General features: G+C 46.4%; 1 protein-coding gene and 1 pseudogene across 1 annotated transcript; both read right to left on the bottom strand.

Annotated features, from left to right (window-relative positions):
- Positions 1–309: 309 nt before the first annotated feature.
- Positions 310–1,592, bottom strand: LOC133903198 (uncharacterized; annotated as a pseudogene).
- A 16,854-nt stretch (positions 1,593–18,446) lies between these two features.
- LOC133902862 (21 kDa protein-like) lies at positions 18,447–19,184 on the bottom strand. Its single transcript, XM_062344182.1, has one exon. It carries the CDS (start codon positions 19,150–19,152, stop codon positions 18,454–18,456), a length of 699 nt encoding a protein of 232 aa, XP_062200166.1. The 5' UTR covers positions 19,153–19,184; the 3' UTR covers positions 18,447–18,453.
- Positions 19,185–19,634: the final 450 nt, after the last annotated feature.

Below are 19,634 nucleotides of genomic sequence, written 5' to 3'. Positions count from 1 at the left end.
ATTTCCAACCTGGGCATACAACTTGAAAGGATCATACCTATGGAGTAATTTTCTTCTTCAGCCAAATTAATCGCACATTTGGATTCTTGGTTTTGATGAATATTTGTCTATTCACCTCACTTTCGAAGACCACCAATGCGTCTGCCTTCTCTTCATCGGTTAGTTCTTCCTTGGCTTCCAAGTTATCGATACACTTTTCAATGGAATAATCATCTTCACGCCTTCTCTTTTCATTCAGATTTTCCATAACTTTTTCTGTTTGTTCCTTTTTTAGTCCAAGTAGTCTCCAAGAATAGCTGCAACTTGACTTTACTTGCACTTTTTCCCACTATCACCTTCTTGTTGTCCTAAATTATGATCGGATGGTGCAGATTGAGCTTCATTAGGTGCAATATGTTGATTTGATGTCCCTTGACCATCCAAACTTGAAGCAAATGGATTTGTATGCACGTGTTCAGAGGCAGGGGGCACGTGTTGTATGCTCTGTTCGGAGGTACTTCTTTCATTTGGAGGTTCCACTCGCTCAGTTGATGTAAAATTTAAATCACCTGTAGCAATGCTTCCTATTCCAAAGCAAAAATCAGCAGCAAAAAAAACTGTAAAACTGATATGTTTAAAGTAACTGTAAAACTGTAAATTCAGCAGCACAAGAAATGTTTAAAGTAACAAAAAAACTGTAAAACTGATAAAATTGATATGTTTAAAGTAACTGTAAAACTGTAAAATCAGCAGCACAAGAAATGTTTAAAGTAACCAAAAAACTATAAAACTGATAAAATGAGGATCATAATTATGAGAATCAAGCAAATTCTTATAACCATAACTTCAAAGGTTCCTATTACACATGTGGTAGGCCTTATCCTGATCCAGAAGCCAAAAAAACAAGTTGAAATGATACAGTGCTGAATTTGAGAGGACTGGTTTCACGAGGATCATATTGGTCTTAACTCTATTGAACAGGTTCTCTACTTTCCATGATCTTTAATATGAGACATGATGCCTCATTCATTCATTCACTAAAACAGTTGATGGAAGCAGTAGTATTATCCAGATGTAACAGTAAGGAACAACAACATATTTCTTACATAATATTACACAGTATAAGGAACAATTTTACCTTCATATAGAGATGCCAAGTAATTAAAGAGAGGAAAAGGCTTTTGGCGGAACTTCCTCACTTTAGGGTGATCCTATGCAATATAACAATGTAATTAGTACCAAAAAAATTACAAGATTACTATTTCTAGAGAGAGTAAATGTCTTACCTTAATAATTTTATCCCGGATTTTTGGTTCAGCAATTATCATGCCCATAGAATCATCCTAACCCGTACCACTCTGTTTCTTTGCATCCCTTATTGATTTATAGCTTGCTTTAAGTTCCTTCTCCTTTTCTTGTAGTTGTTGCTTTGTGAAATGTGCTATAGGGAACCTCTCATTGAACTTGACAGTGATACTCTTCCAACCCTCTGATACCCAACCATTTTGCCCTTTGAACTTTGGGTTGTTGTTATGGTCATGTAATATATCAACAAGACCTTTCTCATATGTGGAGTTCCAAGCAGCCCTTGAGACTTCTTTTGACATATCAATTCTATGAAAAGAACGCCCAACATGTCCAGCATTAAAAAAAAGACAGCATGTCCAGCATTAAAAAAACAGCATGTCCAGCATTAAAAAAATACAGCATGTCCAACATTAAAAAAAACAGCATGTCCAGCATTAAAAAAAGACAGCATGTCCAGCATTAAAAAAAAACATATCAAAGTATAATGATGTCTCTTACATATCAAATCATAAGCAAACTAGTGAGTACTACTACTTTAAACATCCATTACACATAGCAGAGGTACCATACTATTTTATAAGACATCATGTTGAACTTATTATTGTAGGCAGCCCACATCTGTAGTGCGATCTGATCTCTGAGAGTACTTCCATCACTTGACTTCAAGTCATTTGGGTAGTTGTCATCGCCCTCTGGAACATCAACATAGTCGACTGGTGAGATATTAGTTGGTTGGTCATCTAGCCACCCTTCTTGACCATTTTGCCCTCTAATTATATTGTGAAATGCAATAGCTGCAGCTGGAATCTTAATCTGAGACTCTATGGGATAGAATGTGCCTACTTTTAGAATCGGAAACTGCTTCTTTAAAACACCAATGGCCCTCTCTATGTGCTTGCGAAGTATTGCATGACGATGGTTGAACAATTCTCTGTAGTTAGCATAACCACTTTGAGATGAACGACGACTCCTGAACTCACTGAGGTGGTATCGAACTCCTCTATATGGGGCAATAAAGGATGGTGTGTTTGCATCCCAAGCTGCTCCTCAACAGCAACACCTCGTGTGTCACGCAACAAATTCTCCCTTCTAAGAAAATTTGACGTGGCTCTAAAAAATTGCCTAACTTGCTCCTCCCAAGAACCCATTATCTAGTAAAATAACAAGAAAACATGCAGATCTGAATTAAAGCTGTAACAAACATGCATATCTTAATTCATTAACCTAGCCACTAGTATTCAAGAAAACATGTATAAGAAGCAGAGTAAATGTTAAACTAAGCGATGATGTGAAGCAAATAAGAACAATTGAGGCAGAGGTGTGCAGTTTAATTTTAGTACCTCTTTGCACTGCTTCTTAAGCTTCAAGTTCTCATCCACCAGCCGGCAAACTTCCTTTTCTAGATTTTCCACGTATGCCTGCACACGAACAAATCACTTAAAAATCAGTAAAAATTGAGCTATTAACTTGCATAATCCAAACATGCATGCCTTTTTTCAGGTTTACTAACTGTGCACTCTTTGCGATTGTTGCGGTGTTTCTGTCTAAGGAGTCCAGGAGGCATGTGGGGGCTAAGGAGAGTGGACTACAAAGGATAGGGAGTAGAGCATGATTATAGCCTTAGAGGCTTAGAGAGCATGGTAAGGTGGCATTGTGGTAAGGCCAAGGGGGAGTGGCATGGAATGGTTCATGGGAGAGGTTGCAAGAAAAATAAAAGGTCATTGGTTCCTGATTTGGGCATAACAATACCACAAGCACACAAGTTACCACGACTTTTTGTATTGTGTGAATCTGCTTACACACTCCAGAAATCATAAGTTGGACATGTTCCTAGTTGCATCGCCATCTACTAAACGAGAGTGCTCGCGTAACTGCTTCACTAGAAAACTGGGAAATAGAAACTGGCATGGCCACAACATCGCTATGAAAGTGCAAAATGCAGAAGTGAACCACACCACCAAGTTCAACAAAAGAAAGGCAACGACATTACCATCATGCATTGCGAAAGACCCAGGACCGAGAATCAGCGAGGCAGTGAGGATTTTCGGGAGCACTGCTAGGGTTTGGCGCGGGGGAGTGCTATTGCAGAAGGATTTTCGAGAGCACTGCCAACCGTAAGCTGATATTGGTGGAGACAGCCGCGCCGACGGCAACGGCGACCACTAGACCCTAGAGGCAAAATCCCACCAAAACGCTACGAACGGCGTCCCCACAAACCCCACCCAAAAGAGAGGAGGGCAGGCTCGGCGCCCAGTCCGCGACCGCACCATCCCCCACCCCAGGCGCCGCATTCCTCGTGTCCGGGTAGCAGGGTTGCGCCGCCGCAGCTCTCACGGCGCGCGTGGATTTGGAGACCCTGTTGAGGAGGCGGCTGGGGAGACGCCCCCCATTCATCGCTTTTGAAGTGAGAAAATTCCCCCGTGATGCCGCAAGAGGGAGGAGACGGAGATGGATCCGGAGGCGAACTCACCGTTTGGGTTCGTTGAAGCGGAAGGGGCTGGGCTCCCAGGTAGCCGGAGACCGCGCTGTTGGGTTGGAGTTGGTGACTGGTGAGGCGGAGGGAGGGTAGTTTGGTGTGTACCCTGCGGACGGTTGCCTCGCTGCGGCTGCTCGGAGGTGGAGGTGGAGACGGAGGCGGCGGGAGGTAGAGGCCTCTCGTGTGGAGGTCGAGGTCGAGGGAGGTCGAGACGGGGAACGATTCCCGATCGGTAGAGGTGTGGCTCGGGCCCCCGCGGAAAGGACGTGGATCAAACCGAGAAACCCTATCTGATGGGCTTCCCAAATGGCGCGATTTTCTGACCGGTGGGAGGTTGCCCAGTGGGCTTTCCAACCGGGGAAAAGCCTGGGATCCCGGAGAAAACTAGCCCTTAGGCATCTCGAGGATTAGTTGTCCCGGGGTTACATTCCAGGTAGTTTGTTAAACATACACATACGTGCGCTTTAAGTAAGATAGCTTGTACCGTGCACGCGTTAAGTAAGATCGCTTGTACCGTGCTTCAGAGGCTTAGGGTTCTCCGATGTGTAAGAGATGTGCACGCGCGAGTGTATACTATGTGCGTATGCGCTGGTGTATAGGTCTTTCTTGTACTTCTTTTAAAAAGCCCAAACATCGGATCCTGATCTTCTTTAAGATGCCTTCTAAAGTTCATGGGAAATTGAACCTGAAGTACTTGTGTGTCTGAAGCTTCAGAGTTCAAAGCTATATAATAGAACTGAGAAGATACTGTTCAATCGAGGTGTCCTCGCAGAACGCCAGAGGGGTCGTCTTCTAGTTTCCACCTTCAACCTTCATACATTACTAGTTACTGTCTATACGTTACAATGAGAGTTAAAAATTTGCATATGATAACATTGTTGACTCCTCTAAAATCAGCCATCACGGATTGACAATTCAGAGAAATCTAAAAAAGCATCTCTAAAAAAATGCCACTGAGAAAGCATGTTTACTGACGTCAGGATATGAAATAGCATGCGAAATACCAATATTTGGGATGAAAAAAGAATCCAAAATACATTACCATGTTCACGAACTTTTTTTTATATGGTTCTTTATTTAAACAAAATTGTGTCATGCTAAGGGCTTTACGATGATAACTTGCAGATAACTACTCATATTTGAAAGACAGATAGTGCAAGTAAAGCAAAGTCCCTATCTTGTTATTAGCACGTGCGTAACTAATTAGCTGCTTTGTGTCAGATTCAGGAACACCCTCATTGACAATGGCTACAACTCTTATTGTTGGCTGCTTCAAAGCAGACATTGAAGAAGCTGTTGCCCTGCAAATTTCGCAAATACAATGACCATGTAATTTCTCTGGATCATGCACCCTTTCCAAAAGATTAATATTGAAATGTTAACTAACCTCCAGAAGGACGCAAAGTTGATAAATACATCAGCAGTTAGGTGCGCATTGCAGGCAGCTTCAATTCTACAAGAGATACACTAGTAAAAACCTAGTTCAGACATGAACATTGTGCCAGCAATTTGTTAATGTACTCATGTCCAACCAATAAAGAGCAACTTTCTTGCTCAATGATATAGCTTATATGAGGGAGTAGATAACCCACGTAGGATGAACCGGAATAGCAATTTATTCTTGTCCAAAGAAAAGTTTCTGAAACCCATCAGAACCAGGATTGATTATTCCAGCAATAGAAGGTGTTTCTCTCCCTATCAAAAAGCACATAGTCAATAACGAATATAACAACTATGCAGTACATGTTAATCAAGAATCCAAGAATATAAAGGGATACAAGCCATAGAGGAAGTCAAAATCAAGCATGAGGACATGCGTTGGATGGGAAGTTGCTTATAGTTATAGAATAACGTTTGGGTAGTTTTCGAGAAAATTTGGTCCGTAACCATGATTTATTGCCTGTAAATAAAACAAATTAGCACATAATACGAAAGAATAGACCTTGTACAACAATGTTTGCACTACTACTACTACAGACTGTAATCATGTTGTAAAAAGACTATATATGGAACAAGAAAAGATTCCATGACTTTATAAACCGTTAGCAACTTTTCAATTTAATATTTATTATGCCACAAGTGTACAACAGATGACACCTAAATGCCACAATGATCGGATCTAGTTTTTCAGTAACTGCAGCATTAGGCTATCGAAAGGGCAAAAACCAAACTACCAGTGAAGTATTATACTATTATCAATCCCAATATAATAAAATGCTACAGGAAGATGCTCAATAAATGTTAGAAAATAGGAAAGATGAAAGCTCTATACCTGCTAGAGGTTAATTTATTTAATTAATTCTGGTAAATGCTTTTTAAAAATCTAATTTTAATTCAGGGAGAGCTAATTCTATTTCTCGATAATTATCATACTAATAAATATCAGGAGGAGCTAGATCACACAGAAAGCAAAAGTGCATAGAGCAATTGGAACACTAAATAAAGGAGCCCGTATACATTACGCAACATGGTAATTCGGAAGCATTATAGTGAAAATTGTATCAGGAGAAATCTTTTGAATAATCTCAAAATTACGATTTACAGACATGACTTATAGCAGGTGAGAAAAATAGATTTGCAGTATACATCTGTAGCCTATGAAACAAGAAATGTAGCATCATATCAACTATAGTGAAATCCTAATTTCAACGTAACATATTCCAAAAGATATCTTCCTTTGTGAATTCAATGTGCTCATATTATTTTTATAATCATTCATAAAAATGTTTACAGTTAAAACCGACTTACAAATATTGATGTGTTAATCATTCAACTTACATAAACAATGATAGCATGGCATCAAAAGGGGACACTTAGTGACAAAAAAAGTATTTGCAGAACAAGATCAAAACACTCTCAAATAGAAGACCTACAGAATAGAATAAAACCACATAGAACAACATGCCACATCACAAATGAACCTTAGATGATTAACAAACTAAGTTGTCAATCATTACTTTCTAGCTATTTTACCCAAGTAGTAGTAACCTATCTAGACTGATAAACATACAATGCAACCCTAATATTACCTGCCATATTGAACTGTAAGATGTAGGTTAAGTTTGGTTGATACACAAATGCAAAAGTCGTGGCAAAGGTTTGGCGAGAGTACAAACATGCTAACATTATAGTAGAGAAAATGATGCTGAAAAAAGTACCCTTACCAGTGAAACTTACAACTGAGTAGCTCATCCTTCAAGCATCTTGAAGGAAGTCCTCACGCAACTGCTTCTTGAGTGGTGCCAATCTGTCATAGATAATATACTGTTGTATTAAAGATTCAAAAGAATTTCAACATGAAAGCTTCAAAAACAACAAAATCTAAGGTTTAATTCACACAAAAAGTTAAGATCATGGCTTCAAGATGAATACTGCTACTTAAGCTGTCCTAAGGTATCAAAACAATCTGAAACAATAGATGATGTGGCGCTGTTGGCCTCCCTTGGATAAAATGGTGCAATATAAGGTAGACCAGATCATAAATGAGATCAAAATATTTTCATTCATCTGATGCTCAAAAGCTGCACTCCAACTACTAATGAAACATACAAAATAGTAGCACAATAACATGGGCTGCAATTTAGCCAGAACAAAAACTCCTTCAACTTAAGGAAGACACAAGGCTCAAGGAAGGCTTCACATAGAATGATAGATATGATGCATAAAATATTATAATATCCACCATCTAGATGCAGAAAAACAGAATATAAAAGTTAGCAATACATAAATAAATGATCTGACAATCTATGGGTACAAGGAGAGAAATAAAGAACGCTTGTTATCAATAGTGATTGAAGAATTAGTTTATAATTAGACCTCACATTTGGCATCACAGACTAATTAGCCCTTAATCAGACCCAATTAGGCTTAATTGAATTTAATTATGTTCGGATAATGCGAGTTAATGATTAATTAATCCCTTTTGCTATCGTTTTAAGTAAATTGGTCATCAATTGAATGCTTTCTAGTCTAATTGGACTTAGATTATTATGATTGGTTCATGTTTATGTGCATATGTTCACGTTTAGCTATAATTAGCGTCATATTAGGGCGCACATGTTCATGTTTTAAGATAATTAGGCTCAGATTAGTTGAGTTTATGTATGTACATGTGTGTTTATGTGTTCATGGGGCTCGGGTTTTGTCAATTAGTCTCGAATTTTGGGGTTTAGACCTCGGGATGAGACATAATTGAGCCTGGATTGGGTTCATCCACCCTCGAACATGACCGATTGTGGCATATGTAGCAATTAGAAGGAGGGGAATGCAAGGATTTTGAAGGAACTGAAGGGATTTCCCAAATTTTTCCCTAATCCTGAAACCCTAACTCTAAACTCCCCAATTTTAGGAACCCTAAACCCACAAATCACCATTCAAGTCCTAGATTTACGAGCAGAGGGGGGGAGGAGCACTTACGATTTCTTGTTGCCGGTGTGGACACTAGAGCTTGTGCACCTTGTCACTCCGGCAGTTCTTTCCCACTCGGCCTTTGTCCTGCGCGGATTTCTTAGTTGACGGCGTCTTCTTGCTGTCAGTATTGTGCACGAACCTTCTTTCACAGGCATCGCCGTGGATTAGCTCGGCAGAACCGCACTGACAATCTATGGGTGTTGTGACGTCGGTGAGTAGGCAATGGAGGTACTGGAGGTGGAGAACCTTGACTACGTAGGGCGTAGCCGCGGGTAGAGGTGGAGCGAGGTTTTGCCCCTCGGCTCCCTATTTTGTTAGAGAGAGAAGAGATAGGAAGAAGATAACTTCATTGTGTTTCTTTCCTCCGGGTGCCCTGCGGCTTTCTAAAATAGCTTTCTAAAATAGCACCAGCTAATGGTGCAGCCATTATTCCCTCTACAGGCGCCATTCTAGCCACTATCCTGGCTTGATGGATTTGCCTTTTTAGCTCTACGGGTGTATCTCTTTCCCCACATGACATCTCTCCCCCCCCCCTCGACGAGCAGCTCGTCCTCGAGCTGGAACTGCGGGTAGCGCTGCACAAAGGAGTCGACGTCTTCCCAAGTGGCTGCAGAAGGTGGTTCGCCCTGCCACTGGATGAGTACCTGGCGAATGCCTCGTGCCAGGCGGGCTTTGACTGCTGTTGCCGGAACTGGGACTGCTGCACCGTGATGCAGAGGGGGCAGTGGCGGTGGGGACTCCGGAGGCTAACCGTTGAAGCGCTTGAGGAGGCCGACGTGAAAGACGTCATGGATGCGGGCGCCAGGCGGTAGATGAAGGCGAACGGCGACCACATTGATGACCTCTGCAACCTGATATGGCTTGTAGTAGCGGGGGCGGAGCTTGCCCGACGTCGTGGTTGGCAGGGAGAGTGGGGTGCGGTGACGCACGCGCAACCAGACCCAATCCCCCACATTGTAGGACACCGGCCTGTGACGACGGTCGTAGTAGGACTTGTAGACCGCCTGGGCTTGCTCCAGCCTGTAGCGGACATCCGCCAGCAGTTCGTCCCGTTCTGCCATGGTTTTGGCCACGGCCGCGACCCTGGACTCGCCTGGATCGTGGGAGCGGATCGTGAGCGGGTCGCGACCATACACCAATTTGAACAGCGTGTCCCGGAGGGATGTTTGAAACGCGGTGTTGTAGGTGTATTCAGCCCAGGGGAGCCACCGAAGCCACTGGCGTGGTCGATCACCTGTGAAGCAGCGCAAATACATCGTGATCACCTTGTTGGCGGCTTCAGCTTGGCCATCAGCTTGCGGGTGGAAGGCGGTGGTCATATGTAGCTTGGCGCCGGAGAGGGTGAGGAGTTCCCTCCAGAACGCCGAGGTGAACACCGGGTCACGGTCAGAGACGAGGGACTGCGGGATGCCGTGCAGGCGTACGATCTCAGCGAAGAAGGCTTTGGCGACGGCTTCGGCGGTGTAGGGGTGGCCCAGCGGAATGAAGTGGCAGTATTTGGAGAAGCAATCCACCACGGTGAGGATGACGGACTTGCCGCCTACTTTTGGGAGCCCTTCGATGAAGTCTAGCGCGACATCGGCCCATACCATGGACGGTACAGGGAGGGGCAGCAGCAGGCCTCCGGGAAGTAGGTGTTCAGTCTTGTACCGCTGGCACGTGAGGCAGCCCCGTATGAAATCCTGCACAGCTGAGGCGGTGCAGAGTCCGCTAGATGCCTTCGTGTCCGTCATTATGGATGTCGGCCACCAGGTCGTGTAGGAGCGTGGAAGACGGGGGGACGTAGAGCTTGGCGTCGAAGGTGACCAGCCCGTCCACCAGAGCCCAGGGTACGGTGCGGCGGCCGTCCTGGATGTCCTCCCGTAGCGCCACTAGCGTGGGATCGATGGTGTTGGCCTGGCGCAGCCTGTCGATGAAGGTGAACTAGGGAGCTGCCAGGAGGAATGCCGTGGCCGAGTCGACGTCGCGGCGGGAGAGCGCGTCGGCGATGATGTTAGTGCTACCAGGTTTGTACTCGACCACAAAGTCAAACCCCAGCAGCTTGCCCACCCAATGGTGCTGCGGAATTGTCGCCAGGCGCTGGTCGAGGAGGAACTTGAGGCTATAATGATCCGTGCGGACCACGAAGTGACGACCCCAGAGGTAAGGCCTCCAGTGGCGGATGGTGTGGACGAGGCCGATGAGTTCCCGCTCGTAAGCCGCCAGGGAGGCGTGACGCGGCGCTGCTGGACGGCTAAAGAAGGCCAGTGGGCGCTTGTCCTGAAGCAGTACAGCGCCGAAGCCGGACGAGGAGGCATCGCACTCCACAATGAACGGCTTGTCAAAAGCCGGTAACGCCAGCACGGGGGTTGTGGTGAGTGCCGTCTTGAGCGCGGCGAAGGCGGTTGCGGCCGCGTCGGACCAACCGAACCCCTCCTTGCGCAGCAGGGTAGTAAGGGGTGCGGCGATGAGGCTGTAGTTCTGTACAAACTTGCGGGATTAGCCCGCCAAGCCGAGGAAGCCACGAAGAGCACGTACTGTTGTGGGCACAGGCCACTCCAGCACGGCCTGGACCTTACCGGCGTCCATGGACACGCCGTCGGCTGAGATGACGTGGCCGAGGTACGCGATCTTCGACTCGCCGAAAGCGCATTTGGAGCGCTTCACGAATAGGCGATGCTGTTGTAGCATGGAGAGGACTGCGCGGACGTGGCGGAGGTGGTCCACCCAACTGGTGCTGAAGATCAGAATGTCGTCGAAGAACACCAGGACGAAGCGCCGGAGAAACGGCCGGAGGACCTCGTTCATCAAGGCTTGAAAGGTCGCTGGTGCGTTGGCGAGGCCGAAAGGCATGACGAGGAACTCATAGAGCCCGTCGTGCGTTCGGAACGCCGTCTTGTGTACGTCTGTGGGGAACATCCGAACCTGATGATAGCCCGAGCGGAGGTCCAGCTTGGTGAAGTAGCGCGCGCCGTGCAGTTCGTCCAGTAGTTCGTTGACCACCGGAATCGGAAAGGCGTCCTTGACGGTGATGCTGTTGAGCGCACGGTAATCAACGCAGAAGCGCCACGAGCTATCTGCCTTTTTGACGAGGAGGACCGGCGAGGAGAATGCCGATGGGCTGGGTCGGATCAGGCCCTGCTGGAGCATGGCGCGACACTGCCGCTCCAGCTCATCCTTGTGCACCGATGGGTATCGGTATGGACGCACGGCCACTGGGGCAGCACCAGGTAGCAGGGTGATGTGGTGGTCGTGGGAGCGCGGCAGCGGTAACCCGTTCGGCTCGGTGAAGACCTCCTGGAACTCTTCCAGTAGCGCGTCGAGGAGGTCGCCGCCTGTGGCCGTGTGCAGGCGCGGGCTGGCTGGTCCGGCAATGCCGTGCCAACACACGGGCTGGGAGTCGCGCCAGAATTTCAGGGTAAGCTGCCCAAAATCCCACAGTAGGGGACCCAGCGTAGCCAGCCACTGGGTACCCAGCACGATGTCGTATCCGGCGAGCGGAAGGACGTAGAAATCGGCGGTGAACTGCTCCTGCTCGGTGGCGAAGGCGGCGCGGCGGAACATCCCGACGCAGGGCACGTGCTCCCCGTTGGCGACGGTGACGGACAGGGCGTCGCGGTGCTGGGGAAGGAGGCCGGTGGCTGCCACGCTGTCCTCGGCGATGAAGTTGTGGGTTGATCCGGAATCCAGCAGGGCGTGGAGAGTGGCGCCGCCCATTGTGAGCAGGACCTTCATGGTGTCATTGGACCGGACGCCCGCGATGGCGTGGAGGGAGATGAGAGGCGCATCGGCCGGCTCCTCTGTTTCCTCCGTGCCGCCGTCATCCTCTGCGTCGTCCAAATCCAGCAGAAAAAGGTGCGGGGAAACCTTATTGTGGCCGCGGCTGAACTTGTCGTTGCAGTTGTAGCAGAGGCCGAGCCGCCGGCGTTCCTCCATCTCCGCCTGGGAAAGCTTCTTGACCGGGCGGCCCTCGACGGTGATGGTGGCGGGTGGAGCCACGGCGGTGGGTGTGGGAAACGCAAGGGAAGCGCGCGGTGCGGGCAGCAGACCCTGGCCGGCAGGCCGCTGGTGGGCTGCCGGGGCAGCCAATTGCTCCCGAAGTTCCAGCTTCCTGGCGAGGCTCATGGCGACCGACTGGGATTGTGGATTGTGGATTTCGACGTCGAGGCTCAGGGATGGCTGAAGGCCGGCGGTGAAGAGTTGAACGCGCTGGGCCTCCGTGAGTCTGCCTGCGCGTGGTAGGAGGGCCTGGAAGCGGTCTTGGTAGTCGACCACCGAGCCCGTGCGTCGACATGCGGCTAGTTCACCCAGCGGGTTGGACTGCAGGGGAGGGCCGAAGCGCAGGTTCAGAAGTTCTGTGAAGCGCCGCCATGGAGGAGTGCCCTCGTCTTGTTGCACCTGGATGAACCACATCTATGCAATGTCCTCCAGATTGTAGGAGGCCATCCAGACCTTTTCTTCCTCGATGATGCGTTGCTGATGGAAATAAGATTCGCACCGGTTGATGGCGCGGGGGAAGTTTGGTTTAGCGGTGGAGTAGGCGACGAGGATCGGCTGGAACCTGATACCAAGGTGTTGTGACGTCGGTGAGTAGGCAATGGAGGTACTGGAGGTGGAGAACCTTGACTACGTAGAGCGTAGCCGCGGGTAGAGGTGGAGTGAGGTTTTGCCCCTCGGCTCCCTATTTTGTTAGAGAGAGAAGAGATAGGAAGAAGATAACTTCATTGTGTTTCTTTCCTCCGGGTGCCCTACGGCTTACATAGCCATCAGGCTAATTAACTCCCCTCAAATCACTCTCAATTATTCCTTAATAGCTTTCTAAAATAGCACCAGCTAATGGTGCAGCCATTATTCCCTCTACAGGCGCCATTCTAGCCACTATCCTGGCTTGATGGATTTGCCTTTTTAGCTCTACGGGTGTATCTCTTTCCCCACATGACAATGGGCTGGGGACGACGGAGAGGGAGACGGCCGATCGAGAGCGGTAGAGGGAGGTGGAGAGGGAGGCAGCGGGGTTGAGAGCACATGTTCGAAGAAGGAGGCTCTACTGCGACCTAGATTTCATGGAGAGGAGGCGGCGGCTATGCGAATGAGATCGAGAGTGCGACCAGGGGCATCCGGGGAAGTCGAAGCCCTCGTCGATGGCAGCGTTGTCGGGGACGATGACGACGCTTCGGTTAGAGACGTGGCAACGGGAGTGGCTTGTTCGTGGACGGTGGCGATCGTCGGAGACGCGACAGTGGCGTGGATCGGTGTCTTGATCGGTGGCACAGGGGAGGAGAAGATGGCGGCGGCGGGTCTGGCGGGGAGGAGGCAGGGATGGGGTGGCGAGGAGGCATGTCGCTCAGGAGAACAGGGGCGACTTCGTAGGGGGCCCACCTAGCGGTGTGGCTCTCATGTGAGAGAGGGGGATGGGGTGGGCAAGGGACTCATTACATACTTTTTAAGTAGAAGAGACTATTACTGAATTTAAAAGAACACGCCAATGTCTTAAAAGGTATTTTGGATGCAAGTAATTTGTTTAAACTAATTGATTCCAAATATAGTACCCTTTTCTAAGCAAACTTTGATTCTTTTCTTTTTTTGCGAAGACTTTGAGTCCTTTTAGAATATTTTTAACCAAGTGGTTTCGTTTCCTTCCAGATCCACTGTGGCAAATAAACTTAGATCAATATTTTTGTATGTGGATATTCCCAGATACTTGAACAGAAGATATACTATATTACAGTTGAACGTATCTGCCAACTGATCTGTTTTGTCACTTACTTCCACCAGATAAGTACGTTTGGGTTTATATCTAATTTTAACAAAGTTTCCCAGGCATTCACTAACGCTACGTTTGGAAGTATCAATGGAATGGAGTATTAGCTATGTTTGGACATTAGAAACCAAGGGTCATGACCCTGCGACAGCATCTTCTGAATAATCTGATAATTGAAGGCATGGATCACATGATGTGAGTATAAACTAATCGTGTCACTGCGATCCAGCAATCGTAATGCATTATCTTTCTGTGATTGATTGCAGCTAGGGAAGAAATCTCAGGTGTCTAGCTAGAAGGAAGAGTCCTGGTGTTGTGTTATCTGAAGCTGCTGTGCTACCCCCCCCCCCCACCACCCCCCTGCAACACTGTAAAAATAAGCAGAGCAAGCTGCCCCTTTCTGTGTTTTGACCAGAGTTGCTTTAGCTCTGACAGTTGAACATTTTGGAAACCAAGTGTGACAGCTCCATCATGCGAAGCTGCTCTACTGATGGAGCCACTAATTTAGAAAGGATTGGCACTAGGGTGCCATATTCCACCGTCCCCATCTTAAAAAATCTGTACTTTTTTTAGATCATTACAGATGTACACTCGACAAGCCTTTTTCTTTGTAGAAAGAAATAGCTGAAACATTTTTTAGATTAATCACCATACTCGGTCTTAATCATTAACGTTTAGAATATTGTGCACGCCGTACTCTCGGAAAATTTTATACTTGCACCAGCTGGACGTATAGTATGTGCTCATTTCTATGGCTAAGTACACAAAATAAGGAACAAGCTGAAGACAGCCAGGTCAATATTCCAACTTGCACAAACTAATCGAGTTCCCTTTGTCTGTTAGTTAAGTCCTAATCGACTGACTATTTCAAGCAGCCGGAATACGATCTGCTAGTATAGTGTTTTCAGGATTGGGCAGATCAAAATGCTGATAAAATACTGATCAGGGCTTGTACGGACGCATATTTGTTTCTCTATTGTTGTAAGGCCGTCTCCAATTCTTTGGGGAACCGCCGGAGATCTGCGATTTTCGAATAGCAGACAAATCTACCGTTTACAGCAGCTTTGGCTCCCGCCAACAATCAAGAACACGGCATCAAACAAACTCCTGTAACTTACAAGATGAAAGCAACCCTTATGAATTACAGATTCTCGCGGGCCGCTCCATTCTGGATTTCCTGGAAAAGCATGCCTATAATCTGTTTTCTCTGACATTTTCTTTGAAACCGCACACTGTCCCAATTATAATCTGTTTGAGACAAGCGGTATGGCTGAAGCCGTCAAAGATAATTAAACATTCTCCAAGGTTCCAGTGTGAAATTGCCAACGAAAATATTAGGGACAGTTCCAAACTGGAACTGTATGGAATATTTTGAAAGAATGAGGGATATCAAGGGATGAAGCTTGTCAAGGATGGTTCCTCAAAACCACCCGTCAGAAACAAATGCCGTGCTTCGTCTCCCACGTTGGCTCCCTTTAATCCCCACCGGCGAGCTGGCTCCTCCTCTTTCCTCCCAAAAAAATCACAAATCTACCCGCATTACTTCTCTCTCCTCCCAATCCGGTCTCCTCCTTCTCCTCCACCATTGCCGCCACCCGCTCCACCCTTTTTATCCACAATTGGGCCCGCTGTGGTTGCCAATTTCTTGGCCCTCAGTAGAGTAAGAGGTGGAGGAAGAGACGGCCATGGAGGTCTCCTCCGATGAGACCTACTCTGACTTCTCCTTCAATGAGGAGGCCGACAGCGATGACCTCGAGGACCTCTAGTGGCAGGGCTCTCCACCTCTACCAGGCTCGGAGGAGGAGACAGACTCCAATGAGGAGGAGGAATAGGAAGAGGAGGAGGTCGATAAGGGTGGCCTCACAATGGAGGATGTTGGCAGCAACTTGCCCTCAGAAGTGGAGGCTGACGGCAAGGATGAGGCTGGTGGTGAAGAGGAGGCTGAGGGTGATGAGAAGGCTGACGATGGCAAGGTCGATGATGGTGAGGCCGAGGGCAATAGTGGCGACGGCGAGGCCGAGTGTGGTGACGGCAATGATGAGTCCAATGGCAGCAGCAAGGGCAAGGGCGGCGACTCCAACAACATTGGTGTCGTTGGCCCCTTGTTCGACATCAGTTACTCTGCCACCCTCAATGGTGAGCCGAGCAAGAGGCGTATGTTGTTTTAGGAGTAGTTAAGTGTAGGTGACACATGTTAATCCGAATGTCACAATTCGGATTTAGCAACCTGCTTTTGCAATCAAGATTGGAGGATTTTGTATCAGTACGGATCTTTTATTGTGACTGATTTTTCTTTTCTTTAAATTCATGGAAAGATCATTTAGCAGCTATGACAACAACAATGAAGAAGGCTAGGATATTGTAGGTAGGATAGTGTAGAAGTCTGAAATGTAGCAATCATGTACTGATCTTCTTTTATGTATAATAAAAAGATCAGTTCTTAAAATAAATTCTCTTGTGTTAAATTCATTCTTGCATTTAAGTTTGATCTTGTGTTTAAATGCAATTCATATTTAAACATGTACCAAAATGTCTCATACACATTGTTGTGTCAAAATTTTCTTTTGTTTGTGCAGTTAGGTCTTGTGTTTAAATTTATAAGTGAATGTATGATTTAAAATTTTCTTATATTTAAATTTGTAAGTGAATGTATGATTTAAAATTTTTCATGTGTTTAAATTTTGGCTCCAACTGGATATAGTAATAACATGTTAAAATGAATATATCCTGAAGTCCTAGCATAAAACACAAGCTATCTTAGTTGGTAAGAGGGTTTAGTCACTGGAATGAGGTCCTGAGTCTTGAGTTCTATTCCCCGGCGATCCATTGGCGAAAATAGTGAGCAAAAAATAGGGGGTGACGGGGGTGATGCTTGGGTGAGCTGGCTATAGTCCATTTGTTTGGCATATTTTGCCTTTTTTCACCTCTTTTAGGTTGTGGAAAAGTATCACTAACGTCTTGTCTTTGACAGTTTTAGAGCCAAACTTTGGGAGATAATGTTTATTTTAGATGATTATTTACTCATCGAAGATAACAGGTCATTATCACTAACATTATAACTAAGGAAAATTATGAAAATACCATCGCAAAAGAGCTCTTGTTGCTAAAGATCATCGCAAACGCGAAGAACTCTGGAAAATACCATCGCGTTAAAACGCTTTGAATAGTACTTGTCAGCTCTAATTTCCCTCTATTCAAAATAGTAGTCTTCTATTACTCCAAAAATCTTAGTCCTTTTTGTACATGTTTCATAATCCATGTGCAACCTATTTTAATTAGATTCACCTAAAAAGTTTGTGTAAAATTTAAACTAAAATTCTCCAAAAAAGGCTACTTTTATAACATATAATAATTATTAAAGCCTCAAATATATTCCCAAAAATCTTGGAAAATTCACTAGTATTCTTATTATGTGATGGAATAATTTCTAAAATTATTTCTAGACTTAGGTTATATGGTGAAAAAGTGAGTTCCTTTGTAATGCTCTATTTTTATCATTTCACGTGATATTCTTATTTTAATTCAAGATCAAATGGGTTCTGCATGGATTATGGAATATGTAAAAAAAAAAAGTCTAAGATTTTTGGGGCAACAGAAGAACACTATTTTAAATAGAGGGAAATTGGAGCTGTCGAGTACTGTTTATGGCGTTTTAACATCGCAAATGCAACGGTGATGTTATTTTCCAGAGCTCTTCGGTATTTAGCAACTCAACAACTTTGCGATAGTATTTAGCAACAAAAGCTCTTTTGTGATGGTATTTTCATAATTTTTCCTTATAACTATGACAGCTCACGAACCATTTGAGACGAGGATTTGTGAGCCATTGGAGATGAATCTCTATGTGGTAGTGAAGCATAATGATGGATCTTTCGTGTTTCCGGTTTTTGAATCCTTGATCACGACGGATAGAAGATCGTAATTTCCGTTTGAAGATTTGAACCAAACCTTCCTTGAGTAGCTGCCATCGGAAGGCCTAATGTGATTTGTGCGATATAGTAACTAGTGCATTAGAGTGTCTCCAGCAATAGAGTTAGCGGCTAGCTACAAGATTTATCTAAGTCATCTATAGTTATCATAACAGACAACATTTTCAATGGATGAGCTATAGCATATTCTCCTAATTTAATACAGGTTCACATGTAATAGGGTATATAATAGAATGATAAAGTTAGCGTAAGTCTATAAACTGTCTACTAGTTAATAGCTAGCTTTTAACTATCTCCATTCATTCTCCCCTCCACATATACAAGAAAATAATATGAACACACTTATAGTTAGCCGACATGAATCGTTAGAAATGCCCTTACGTACTATGTCCAATGATTCAAATAGACATCACGTTATGGCTTTATTTTTTTGTTTGACTGGCATCAGGTGCTTGTTTTTTGGGCCATTGACAAAAGAGCAAAAGATGCAAATTTTTCGTAACACTTCTTCGCACTCCACAATCCACGCTATACAACTCCCCAAGTCCATACCGCAATTCACACGTACAAATTTTCTGGTACAACAAAGCAATTAATTTGCCGCGCTCACTTCACAGTGGTATGCCATTGACTAGCGCGAGGGAGTTGCTCGTGTACTGCCTCACGCTCGCCACGCCGGCCGTGACCTCCTTCCCGGCCAGCGACGCTGCGGCCCCGGCTTCCTCCAACCCGTCGGTGCACGTCCCCTCGTTCGTCATCGCCGCGCTGAGCCACGTCTTCGCGTTGGACACCTGCCATCTCGCTTGCCTGCTGCTCGTGCCCGCCGGGGTGGTCGACCCGGCTGCGTCCAGCCCGGTGAGCTCGGCCGAGGACTGCCGTGCCAGGTTGGCCGCGCTCGAGATCGTGCTCGCGCAGTCGTGCAGCGCCGCGGCCTCGCTAGGCCGTCCGCCGGCAGCTGTGTCGGGCCTGGTGGCGTGGAGGAGGAGGTCCTTGACGCGGGCCGAGAGGGCGCGGAGGTGTGCCGCCGTGACGTCGGCCGCGACGCGCGCGAGCCGGGCGTGGCTGGTCTGGAACTCGGGGGCGTATGGGAGGAGGGAGTCGTAGCAGAGCGCCGGGTACAGCGTGGTGGCGCAGCAGGCGCGGAGGAAGGAAGCCGCTGGCGCCGACGCCGTGGACCGAGTCTCTGTGGCGCTCGGCGCGGCGGCCTCCATGTCCGCGGTGGCTGCTCGTGTTACCACGGCGGTGACGGCGAGCAGGAGGAAGAGGTGGCGGTGGTGGCGGAGAGAGATGGCGCGAGGCTGAGGTGCCATCGGTTCAGTCGTTTGCCAACTCGTGTCGGAGATTCGATCGGAGTTGAGGACTTGACGTGAAATGAGGCGGCGGCCGCCTTTTAACTAAAATAGGATCCAGTCTATACAGTGCTTGTCATGGTTTTGTGGCAACGACACGGTCAGTGGGAAGCAAAGTAGCCATCATGTATCGCCGGGTAAATTAAACACGCAGATTATTATGGGGCACGTGCAGATTAAACGAAGATATGCAAGTATTTTCCTTTTGGGCTACGGTACATGGGTGGTATTGTATTCTCGTCTGTTGAATTGTATGCGTTAATTGTGAACTGCTCTGTTACCTCATTTTCTTCTCTGGATTCAAACCCAGCTATCATTCAACTAGGCTTATATGAGACCCTGTTTGATTGGGTTTTTTTATAGCTTCCGTTTCTTAGAAGTGAGAAACCTAACTAAACAGGTTAGGGAGAAATTAATTTTAAAAAAACTAAAAAAATTGGTTT

This window comes from Phragmites australis, chromosome 21 (genome assembly GCF_958298935.1).
Source record: "Phragmites australis chromosome 21, lpPhrAust1.1, whole genome shotgun sequence".
In the NCBI taxonomy this organism is placed as follows: Eukaryota; Viridiplantae; Streptophyta; class Magnoliopsida; order Poales; family Poaceae; genus Phragmites; species Phragmites australis.
Note: the sequence above shows the minus strand (reverse complement) of the source record. Positions and strands in the feature narration are given on the sequence as shown.